This window comes from Dipteris shenzhenensis, chromosome 19 (assembly GCF_047967505.1).
Source record: "Dipteris shenzhenensis isolate YYH24624 ecotype China chromosome 19, Dip_SZ_1.0, whole genome shotgun sequence".
Classification (NCBI taxonomy): domain Eukaryota; kingdom Viridiplantae; phylum Streptophyta; class Polypodiopsida; order Gleicheniales; family Dipteridaceae; genus Dipteris; species Dipteris shenzhenensis.
This window is the reverse complement of record NC_141614.1, coordinates 19,351,273-19,362,732: the sequence shown is the minus strand read 5'-3', so window position 1 is coordinate 19,362,732 and position 11,460 is coordinate 19,351,273. Positions and strand designations below refer to the sequence as shown.

General features: G+C 46.4%; 1 protein-coding gene across 1 annotated transcript in view; it reads left to right on the top strand.

Moving 5' to 3' along the window:
- The first annotated feature begins 318 nt into the window (after positions 1–318).
- LOC147890186 (uncharacterized) overlaps positions 319–11,460 on the top strand; it is a 43,724-nt gene continuing 32,582 nt past the window's right edge. The window contains exons 1-2 of the mRNA XM_087390861.1: positions 319–976; positions 10,831–10,955. Coding sequence (XP_087246987.1) covers positions 650–976; positions 10,831–10,955 — 452 coding nt within the window. The 5' untranslated portion in view covers positions 319–649. The remainder of the gene's footprint in view (positions 977–10,830; positions 10,956–11,460) is intronic.

Genomic DNA, 11,460 nt, shown 5'->3' with positions numbered 1-11,460 from the left:
CTCTCTCTCTCTCTCTCTCTCTCTCTAGCTTCCCCCCACTCTCCACCTCACTCCCGCATCATCTCCTCAAGAAGCTGCATTCTTGCTGCTGCTTTTGCCTCTTGTTCTTGGAAATTCCTTCACCAAGGTGTTGGGGAGGCCTTATGAATGACAAAAGTCATTCGACTTGTTATCTTTGAGGTTTTTGGTGAACATGCTTTGGAAGAGGGGCAGGCATGCATGCAGCAAAGAAAAATATCAGGAGCGAGAAAAAACAAGGTCCCTTGGATGTGAATCCTATGGCATCCCAACAAAGCACTATGACAGAAACAAGGGAGAAAAAGATGCTCAGCATGATGCTTTTCCACTGGTCTCTGTGCAGATCCAATCAACGGTCACAGTCACAGCTCAAAGAAACCATTCTCTAAAATTTGTCCAAAGATTAACAGATTTAAGCTTCTGCAACTGATTCCTGCAGTTAAGAAGCTGCATATGATCACAGTCTGTTGAAGCTTGTGCAACTGATTCCTAAGCTTGAGCAACTGAATCCTGCAGCAGAAGCAAATTGGAGGAGAAGAAGATCAATCCAAGACTCACCACTCATCAACGAAAGGCTGCAGATCCTTTTGCCCATTGCTCTGCACTGGGAGATTGATCTTGGGTCTTGGGCATGGAGGCCGGAAGAACAGCCTCCATGCTTTCTTCCTCCTCTTCTTTCTCTGCCCAACTCCCCTCCTCCTCTTCCTCAGCTTCCCATTCTATCCCTTCCATCTGTAACCTCCCTTCACGCACTTCTTTATTGGCTTCCACCCCCAAGAACGCCGGCCATCCCTTTCGAGGTCACGCCAACCATATATCACCCATCATGGCAACCCCCGACTCCTCCGCTAGCGGCACTTTGATTTCTCCCAGCGATGCCCCCCCCGCTTCCGCGCAACCCTCCCCTCCCCGCGCTGCCTCGGCCATTGACTTTCTCATGCTCTGCCAACGACTCAAGGTGAGCTTTCGCTTCGGCGATTTACGTTGTGCGCTGATCAGTTGCGCACATAACTTTCCTAGTACGATCTTTTGCTAGCAAGATTCAATAGCTTTGGAAGGCCGCTTCGTTCAGAGAAAGATGTCCCTCGCATTTTCAATGATCAATTACAGACGTGGTGGGTTACTCGTCTTCCGTATGCGGAACCCTCTTCTCGTTTTCTAACGTAAAGGAAGACGCTTGTAATTCATCAGGATGACAGGGGATAAGAGGTTCTCTCGCATGCTATACGGTATTACGATTTCACAAATTCGACGATCCCCCTTGTTATAACGTTTATGTGGACATGATTTAAACTGAATTTACGATCTTTTTGGGTGGTTCTAGCATAATTTGATGATCGAATACAGTATTCAGCCCTTATATAGGTTTCTATTGATCTATATCGTTATGGTTGAGTGTGTCCCATCAGCTACTTTCTGAGGGAGCAGCTACTTTCTGAGGGAATGTTGCGTAGAGCTTATTGTCTCGTAGAGATTGCAATAAATAAATAAGCGTTTGCAAGTAGTTGTTTGGACTACGTAGTTTGGATGGGGAGAACGGGGACCAAATGTTGGCAAGCCTCATCTCTAAGTGCTAGTCTTCATACTGACTGAGAATCCACCCTTTGTCGTTAGATCTTTCAGACTCAGTCTGTGGACTTTTGTGCTTAAGGTGCGTCTGTATGGTGGCCTGTGCGGCTGACATTGTTATCTACATCCACTGCAGTTATGACGTGTCATTCTCTTGTCTAGGGCTACCAGGGAACAGCCAGGCATGGAGCAGCAATATACAGAGGGCCAGATCAACAGCAGGGTCCGCCTGTCCAGGGTCAGCTACATCAGCAACAGGATGGCCTGGCCATCGGCCTACAACAAACACATCAGGCCTATAACAGGATGACAGTGGTTCGCCATCTTCATTGAGCAACCAGCTTAAGTCCAGCTAGCAGTCTAGTTATATTTTTGCAATCCAGCCCTATTGTTTAAGCTGTATCAGGTGTATTCTGGCCACTATGCACCTTAATGATGAAACAGTGACATGGTGGCATAAATGACACCAGGTACTATGTATGGCAATGTCCATCCTAGGGCATCTGGAGGTGCACAGTCTAGACTGTCTCATGACAATGGCGCACACATCAAGTTTTTACTTGGGGCATGGTAGTCTACCTCAAAGAGGGAGGACAAGCTTTTTACATTGAGGCAAATGTAGGCTCGGCTCTGAATTTGGGAGCAAGGTAAGAGAGCTTTAAGTAAGCTTCCAAGCTTTGTGCTTGCTTTTCCAACTTCCAAGGCCTAGTTTGTAGGTAAGGAATCCGCTGGTTGTATACAGTCCACCACACGAGCTGGCGCCATCTTCAAGGTTACCTTAGGCAATGAGGAGCTGTAGGCTGCAAAACAGCCAGTCTCTTTTAGTCATCAGCACCCTAGCAGATAGCTGGTCTTTGTATGGATCTTACAAGGCATAAGACATTAGGTTCCTTTTTCAGATAGAGGTATGGTAAAGGTATACACACACGTGCATGTGTGTACATGAATAGAAACACATCTATACATCGACATGCACATGCGACTGCATACACACAACACATGCGTACTTGTGTGTGTGTGTGTGTGTGTGTGTGTGTGAGAGAGAGAGAGAGAGAGAGAGAGAGAGAGAAAGAAAGAAAGAAAGTTTATTAAAGTCTTCGGGAGACTGTGAAGGTCTATGAGACTAAAGATAACTGATACAATGAGCATAACGGTGGTGGTCTCAAAACGGGCCAGCCAACCGTTTCTACAAAAAAGAGGTTATGAAGGACGGTGTGTCTAGTCCTGATACAAAAAATATGTGTCTACCTCCAGATGATACAAAAAAGAAGGAGGGGGTACCAAAAATGGGGCAGAGGGGGGAGATACAATATATATGTGCAGGTGGTGATCGTCAGAGACCAATCATAGAGAGGGGCCGTCAAATGGGAGGCCGGAAAAAACCCTGCGATAAGATGATTGGCCTCTGACGTCACGCGGCCTAGTCGAGCTCGGTCGTCGGGGGCGGCGGGTGGCCCTGTGGATGAGGGCAACGGTAACCCCGGTGGGGCGGGCAGAGAGCAGAGACGAGATGTCATGGACCCGGATGGGTGAGTCTGTCCGCTGGCGCAGCTGTCGTGGCTCTGAGAGAGAGAGAGAGAGAGATCTTAACGTCTCCAGCAGCCCTCACGGGACTATGAGACAAAGTACACACAAAAGGATAAACACCAACATCAGTTATAGTCTGAGGGTCTCTTGGAAGTGCATTACTACTCCCAAATTTATCATAGATTAGCTAAGTAAGATAATCGGCCTGTATTGAGAGTCCTTGGATTTGGATTTAAAGTCTTTGATAAGTGCTTTTCCATTTTTGTAGACAACCCATTTTCCGTCTCTGCGAGCATCCTTCACTTTGTTCAATTCTATGGTTGAGCTAGTCGGGGTGAGCTCCTCTGAGATCCATATCTTGGGACCTCTCAGCTTATTGGTTTCATGAGAATCTTGCGTCTTGCCCTCCTATCATTGAGAATCACTTTAGCTTGTGTCCCAGCTTTCCTGCTCTTGTACTTCTCCATGTACTTTGCTTTTGTTAATTTTATTGTCCATTGTTGCTGAGATTTCCTCTTTTATCGACTTGACCTGATTGGTAACCATGTCCTGGACTTTGGTCACCAACTCTGGTGCAGGTGCTGCATCACTGTGTATGTAGTACTTCCTGTATGATTTCTTTCTTGCCGCTGCTGTCCATCTCCTTCACTTTCCTTCCAAGCGCTGCCATGGAAAGCCTCAGCTCTCTTACTTCTTGCTATAGGTAATAAATTAGCTCATTTGGATCTGTACCAATCCTTTGCTTGTACATCGATGCTGCAATAGCAGAGTTTGAGGGCTTGCTGACCGGGGCAGAAGCAAACAGTTGTCTTGGGAAACTCCATGTTGGCCTTCGTGAATTTGAAAACTCCTTTTGCTGAGTCTAACATTCCAAGCTGAGCCAGGGGCTGATTTAAATGTGTTGTTCCTTTCTGCTGCTGTTCCCACGACCTGACTACTCCCGTGAACACTCTGCTGCTACTAGGTGAAGCGCTTGCCTGTGCCACCTGCTGCTGATGAAACTCAGAGGGGACTGGAGAGATAACGGGAGGGGAGCGGAGAGCTAGCGGGAGGGCTAGCGCACGGTTAGCAGAGAGCTAGCGCAGGGTAGCAGGAGGAGAGAGAGAGAGAGAGAGAGAGGGGGGGGGGGGGGGGGAGGGTTCACAAAGAGAGGAGATGGCTGTATCAGCAATGCTCACTCCTAGAAGCTAGGAGAGAGAGGAGGGGGAGGAGGAGAGAGAGGGGGTGGGGGGGGGGTTCACAAAGAGAGGAGATGGCTGTATCAGCAATGCTCACTCCTAGAAGCTAGGAGTTGTCCTGCGGGCCATCATCTAGAATTGGGTCAGGTGAAAGAATTTGAAATTTAGAATCGCATTCTTTAAAAGAGTCTTAGGCCCAAATTTTGCAGTGAACACTGTGCAAAATTTGTCCTTTGCAGGAGTAGCAGATTGGCGTGGTAGCTCCATCCATTTGCATCTATACGTATGACCATCTATCAGAGTAACCCAAGGCCTGCCTAGAACAGCCAGCCAACCCCATACCCCTAGGGGTGTTGCGACCTAGTGTCCCATTGTGCCCACCCCAATATACATGCATTGCCCCAGCATATGACCCTCTTGGTCTCAAATGTCCAAGTGCCAAATGAGGGTCTGCCACTCGAACTTATCTCTGCTCTTGGGGGAGCGGGCTTGGATGAGGCTGCCGAAGGGATGCTGCCACCCTCTCATCAAGCTCCACGTCAATGGCGATCCCTTCCCTATGAGAGAGGCCGTTGTGAAGATCCATCGGTGAGACTCTTGCCACTGTCCTTCTATGCGGAGCATGTTCCTTAGGAGCCCATGTTGGAGCAGAAGCTTCCAAGATTCAAAGCCAGACCCTTGGCAATAAAGCTTCCAAGATCCAAAGCCAGCCCCTTGACAATAAAGCTTCCTCAACATGGCTATGCTCTCTAGTTGTGGATCAATGATACCTAGGCCTCCCTGTGCTTGGAGGAGAACCATTGTCTTCCAGGGACCGGAGGCCAGATACACTTGGACTGCAAGATCTCTTGGAGATGACTACCTTCTTTTACTAGTAGCTCTTTTAAGCAGAGAAGGAGACTTTGGAGGTGCTAGCAGACCAAGCGGAGGTCAGGCTCATTTCTCAACCTTTGCGAGGTCTAAAAGAACTGTCCTTTCATGTTGTTCCCTTGCTGCTCCCATCTTGCTCTGGAGGACTGGTAAGTCTTGCTCTGGAGGACTGGTAAGAGTACTCCCACATGCCTGATCTACATCGCCTGCAACTCTAATTGGATCCTCTCGTATCTATAACTTGGGATCTTCACTTTCTAGATAGGATAGTTCGTCCCATCTAGCTTCCCGGACTCTCTAAAGTTGGGGATAAATGAAGAAGGAATATGAGTTGAGGAGGCTCAAAAAAGTGGCTGCCTTTCTTACCTTTGATGACTCAGGAAAATTTTCACCAGCATAAGGTGCATCAAACTGTTGCACAAAGGTTAAGGCCTTCAGCCTATCCTGCATTCCATTAAAAGTCTCAAAACATTACTGCAGCCCCACTTTCTTTGTAGTCCTTCAACTTACCCTTGGGTGCTATATTATCGTATACAAGTGGCCGCAAAAATGGAGGTGGCATTATTTGTCCCGTGCTCTGTCCATTACTGCCACTTCCCATGGTTGGGTTGACCATTCCTGGTCCCATTCCCTGCATTTGAGATATGCTCATTGAACCACCCATCATCCCAGGCATTCCCATTTGCATTCCGGGTTGCATTCCTGTGTTAGCATACATCATATTCGCATTTCCAGCCTGCATACCCCCATCATAGGTTGCTGAAAACTTTACATTAATGGCTGCTTATTTAACAAGTGCCAGGCATTGCCATCCCTTCTGTGGCCTGTCCAACCATTGCTTGAAAGACAGACCCTCTGGATGCATCATGGAGTGAGGAAAGGTTTGCTGTCCTTGGTTGACTGACTGAAAATCATTGGCTTGTTGGGCTTTTCCCATTCCAGGACCAAATGTAGACTGAGGAATACTCTGTTCGGGCACTGAAGGTATCACGGGTGCTGTCCACCAGGGGGTGCATGACTATGTGTATGCCTTTGTTTCTTTTGCTTTTTTTTAGCCGTCTTCTTATTTTTAGGAGGTGTGTTCAAATCTCAGTAAGGTCACTTGCCAGCTGTACCTTAAAGAGGGTTTCTGCATCTTGTTCTTCAACTTCATACGCTTCATCTTGGGAAACCTCAGTGGCATGCTCTGAGGGAACATGCTGTTTGTCATCATCCTGGTTTCAATGGTTCCATTGCTGGAATCATCACCATCTTCTTACAGAGGTGAGCTCTGGTAGTGCTGGGAAAAGAAAGCTTTCATTGCATTTGCGTTACAACGGAAAAGTTCAGCCACAATGGTGAGCACACCCAGTGATGGGGAGGAGGACTTAGAGTCTTTTGAATATAAGCCATGGTGGGAAGAAGAAGAAGAGTGGTCTTTAGCGAACTAAATGGCAGTAATCCACAACTAACTTGTCATCCACATTCATTACAACCATAATGCATCACTTGTAAGCACTTTCTTTAGTTAGAACCACTGAGAAGTAAACTTTAAAACACTGAAAGGGAGGTTAGAATGCTTCTGCTCATAAACCATACACAAGAGACACAGATTGGCCCTAAATGCTTTGGCACTCCTTTCGGTATTTCTTTATTTCTTTTGTCAATGGAATGTGCTCTTTTACAACAAGGGCTCTCCCTTGAACTTGTCCTCACTGGCAATCCCACTGTCCAAGCCACAATTCCTGGCTTCAGTAGGCATCCAATTCCAAGTACAACTAGTACCCAATTACCAAGGCAAGGCTAAGACATTCCAAGTATTTGTGACCAAATGAAAGCTGTCTAATGCATTCCACAAGGCATCCAGCTTGCAAAAGAGTGTTTGGCAGTCCCAAGATCAAGTGTCCAGTCTCTCAGGGCAACAAAGCAACAACATAAATCTCGAAATGCACAAGTGACCTCAAGGCAAGATGAAATTCATAAAACTGACCCTCTGGGACCAAATTCGGCATACCCTCTGTGTTTGGGTATCAATTTGCAGCTCGAATTTGCCAGGGGAAATATTTGAATCACAAGAAGGGACAAAGAGCTTCAAACATGGTCAAAAATATCCGAAGGGAGGTCAGATTTTCTGTACCCATTGTTTATGGAAGAGGGGCGACCTCTGACCTCTCTCCTATCCTCTATCCAGGCCCGCAACGACGCATAGATGACCATCAGTCCTGAGAGAGTCGAGGAACAGCAGGAAAGGAGTCGAATCAGCTTCCAAGGGTGTCGAACCAGCTCTCAGGGGGGTCGGCTTCTGGTTGGAACACCTCAAGGAGGCAGCTGATGATCAAAGCAAGGGGCGGCCACAAGAAAACGGCACCTAGAGAGAGAAATAAAGAAAGTTTATTAAAGTCTTCAAAAGACCGATGGGTCTATGAGACTGTGAAAAATCCTGATACAAACAAGCTGTGTGGGTGGAGCTACTAAACGAGCATCCACTCCAATGCAAAATGCAAATGATAAGTGCTGAGTGCTACATAGCCATGTTAGAATGATGATCGCCTATTCAACACTAACATCCTCATCATCAGAGCGTCAGGGGAATGAGGTAGTGAGGGCATAAAGTCAGAGATAGAGTGCTGGCGGCTGCCTGCAGTTGTGGTCCTATGTCGTCTCTTGGTCGTAGCTCTGCGTCTACTAAGAGCTACAGCGACCCCTGTCGGATAGCCCCAACTCTAAACAGAGAAGAAATATCCCCAAGGGTAATCTGTGCATCAACCCTCTGTCTGAACTGTCGTGTCATTGGCTGTGTCACGATCATGGCGGGGCCTCGTGGTGTGGGAGCCCACATGGTGTGGCCGGAAGAACTCAGTGATTGAGCCTTGAGAAGAGTCTATCAGGGAGGTGTGCCCGATCTCCGTGATCGAAGTAGATGCTCGCGGTCTCTGACTGCCTCGTGAATGAAGATGGCAAAGCATCTCTGGTCTAGAAAGGAGAGAAAGCAGGACAATATCCCAGAACTATCTCTGAAGAGGCAATAGAAGCGTCCTTGGATCTCCTAGTATGACACGCATCTGAAAATGAAATGCTCCTCCGACTCAATCTCCTGGATATCACATAATGTGCATATGCACCTCTCCCTGGGCAAACCCGCAGCCCTGCCACTCTTGATCTGAAGTCTATGTGAAGAGACCCGAAACTTCCGAATAGACATCCTCAGTGAGTAGGGTAGGTGGATCTGTGTATATCCTGCCGGGTCAATAAAACCCTCTGCTGTGAAATGTAGACAATGATCCCTGTAGAAGCTGAGCTTCAACAGAAGCTCGCTTGGTCCCAACTAGGTCCTGAATGTGTGTAGCTGCAAAAGATCCTCACGAATGACCTGGTTGATCTCATGAGATAGGAGAGCTGAAAAAGGCGCGTCAATGCTATACTGGAAAGGGGGGGGTCTATACATGTGGAGTCCCAGTCGCTCAAACCATCTCTCCGTGCGTGCAAACCAGCATCTTTGATCACCTGTTGCTCATAGTGCCATAGAGGAGGACAATGCTAGCCACGGTAATCTATTACATCCAAAAGTGCAATCTCCGTACCCCTTGACCCAATATAGGTAGAGAGAGGAGCAAGATTCGATGTGCAAAAATGATCACGGGTACGAGCTTAAGCGTGGAAATGATCACGGACAAGCACAAGGAGCGTGGAAATGAGAACGGATAGGAGCAATGAGCCGTACAACCAGCCGTGAGCCTTGAAAATGCATGGAGAAGAGTCGTACAGCTAGGGAGCAGCCTCGAAATGCGTGTTAAAGAGAGAAAGATGTGCATGTAAACACATGCAATCAATTGGACTGCCACATGGCAAGTCATTGATGCCTCTAACCCACTCCTTTTGGTCACACTTATTCCTTGCCTTGGGCTTAACAATTGGGCCTAGTGAATGTACCATTTGGGCCTAGTAAATGTGTCTAGAACTAGGTCCCACTTTAACATTGATTCCTAGGGACTTTTTAGGAGTTTAGCACTTCCTCTAGGCCAGTCCCCCAAGGCCAAATTATCCACGGGTCTATTTGCATACAAAAATCACGTCCTCATGACATTGGGCACAAATGTCTTGTCTGCGTAGAGGTGGTGGACCTACTCTTGTATTGTAGGTCTGCTTTCCCATTTCTTGTAGAGCATTGAAAAAAGTGGTTTGTTCCCCGCGCTCTCTTGGGAATAATTAATCGTTTTTGTATGTTGTGGGATACTGATAAGCCCACTTCCTCACACATGGCTTTACAGGTGGATATGCTCAGTATGCCTTCCCAAAAAGTCTTTATGCGGCAATTTAGTGGGCTCTTTCTGGTTGCTAAGCGTATTGCTTCCTCGGCTTGTCCTACATGTTTGCATCCAAGAGAGAGTGTGCTGCGTCTTCTTTGGACCTGCCCTATTGCTCGTGATCTTCTTCTAAGATTGGTAGCATTTTTTCATGCCCGTTGCCCAAGATTTCCTTTGGCAGGCATTTATAATTGTTTGGGGGATATGCCTCCATACCAGACTAATCAGTTCTTTTAGTAGTGTTTTTACTAGGCTCTGTGGTCCTTATTTCCTTCGTGGCTGTTTATACTTTCTTTTGTTCCTACTTGCATGAGTCTCTCCAAGATGCTTACTTTCTTGGAGATCATTATCGCCGTTTCTAGTTCTTGCGTAGTAGTTGCTCCCTTGTGGGGAAGTTATGAATGTAAATTTCTTTTACATTGAAATAGCAAGTTTTACCCCCCAAAATAAGCGTGTATTTAGGTTCATTGGTTTGCAGACATGGTAAGGGTTTTGAGCGGGTGTGGTGTAACAGAAAAACTCAGAGGTGAAGGCTCTTAAACGGTCAAAATATGTAGTTGCTGGCGGCAGCCCTGAAAAGGCCATATGGGTTAGAAACCACAGCCCGAAGCACGCTGGGAATGGAAAGGGATAGAAGAGGAAAGGGGGCAAGCAGGATGAGGGGAGCGGGAGGGAAAGAGAGGCAGGAAGGGGGGATGGGCTGGCAAGGAGGCGGCAGAGCAGGCAGCGCTAGCCTTTGTTGTATAGCTACCTCCTACCTAGCATGCAGCTGATGATTTGTCAGGGCCATAAGCAATAAAGCAATAATTAGCATACACAAGTCCTTGATTGTCATCTACATGTGTGTGTTAGACACAGTAGGTATGAAGTACAGATAATAAGTTCTCTCTCGTATGATGGTCTTTGTGCTGCTTTTGAAGCTCCTCTTGGAAACCTTCAATTTATGAATCTATCAGGTTTTGATCGTGAGATTCTGTCAGGAAGTCAATTAGAGATTTCTTCATCTGGGACATTTGTCTGTGATGCCATTGGTTTCTGCCTGTGCTTTGTTGTCCAAGGATAGTCTTAGGAAAAGAGGCCTTTCTTGGTGCAAAGCAAACTATTATCTTTTTATGGTCTTTGATACTCAACTAACCATTATCAATGTGACCCTTTTTGCTCTTTGAAGAGCCTTTTTTAAGAGCCAAAGGTATGAGTACGCTTAAATTAATCTTGATCTTGCTTGTGCTGCTTTATTGGGAGGTGTAATGATCCCGCGTCAGTCAGGTTAGAATAAGTATCCATGTCACTATCCAGCCTGAAAAGACAGGCAAATAACGATGCCTTATCAATTTTTTGTATTTTGATGATTATGTTTGTGATCTAGAGTCCTTGATGTATTTCAGACTACAAAGAGGACAGGATGGGTTAATCATGGATTGAAGGAGACAGAGTCCATTGCTGATCATATGTATCGGATGGCTGTTATGGCCATTATTTCAGCCGATGTACCTGGCATTAACAGAGACAGGTGATTCTTTCCTGGTCTGTGGTTGTTTTGATGCATGCTTTAGTATTTCAGTACAAAGACTTTGTATAAATGGATGCACAAGTATGTGTGGGTGTGTGGATTTGTATGTGTGAGAGCATACTTTTATACTATGGTCTACACCCACTGTTGGGCGCTGATGACGTCAGTGGGGATGTCATAGTAGCTAGTCCGTGCTATGCGTGATGGAGTTTATGGTTTTCAATCTTATGAGTGACTTTCATGAGATTGAAACTGCACTATGTTGTGTTTTTAGAGGATGAGTTTGGGAATGTTCATGGATTCATCTAGGTATATGCTTTAGTATTTCATGCTAAAATAGAGCATTGTGCTTTGCTTCTGCTGTCACCTACATCAGTTCCAACGGTGGGCATTCTATGTGTACACTTTTGTAGTTTTATTGAAACGGGCTATAAGCAGGCTACAATATCACACATTGTGTGCTCTCGATTGTATGACCGGCTTTGCACACGGCCTTCTTTGCAAA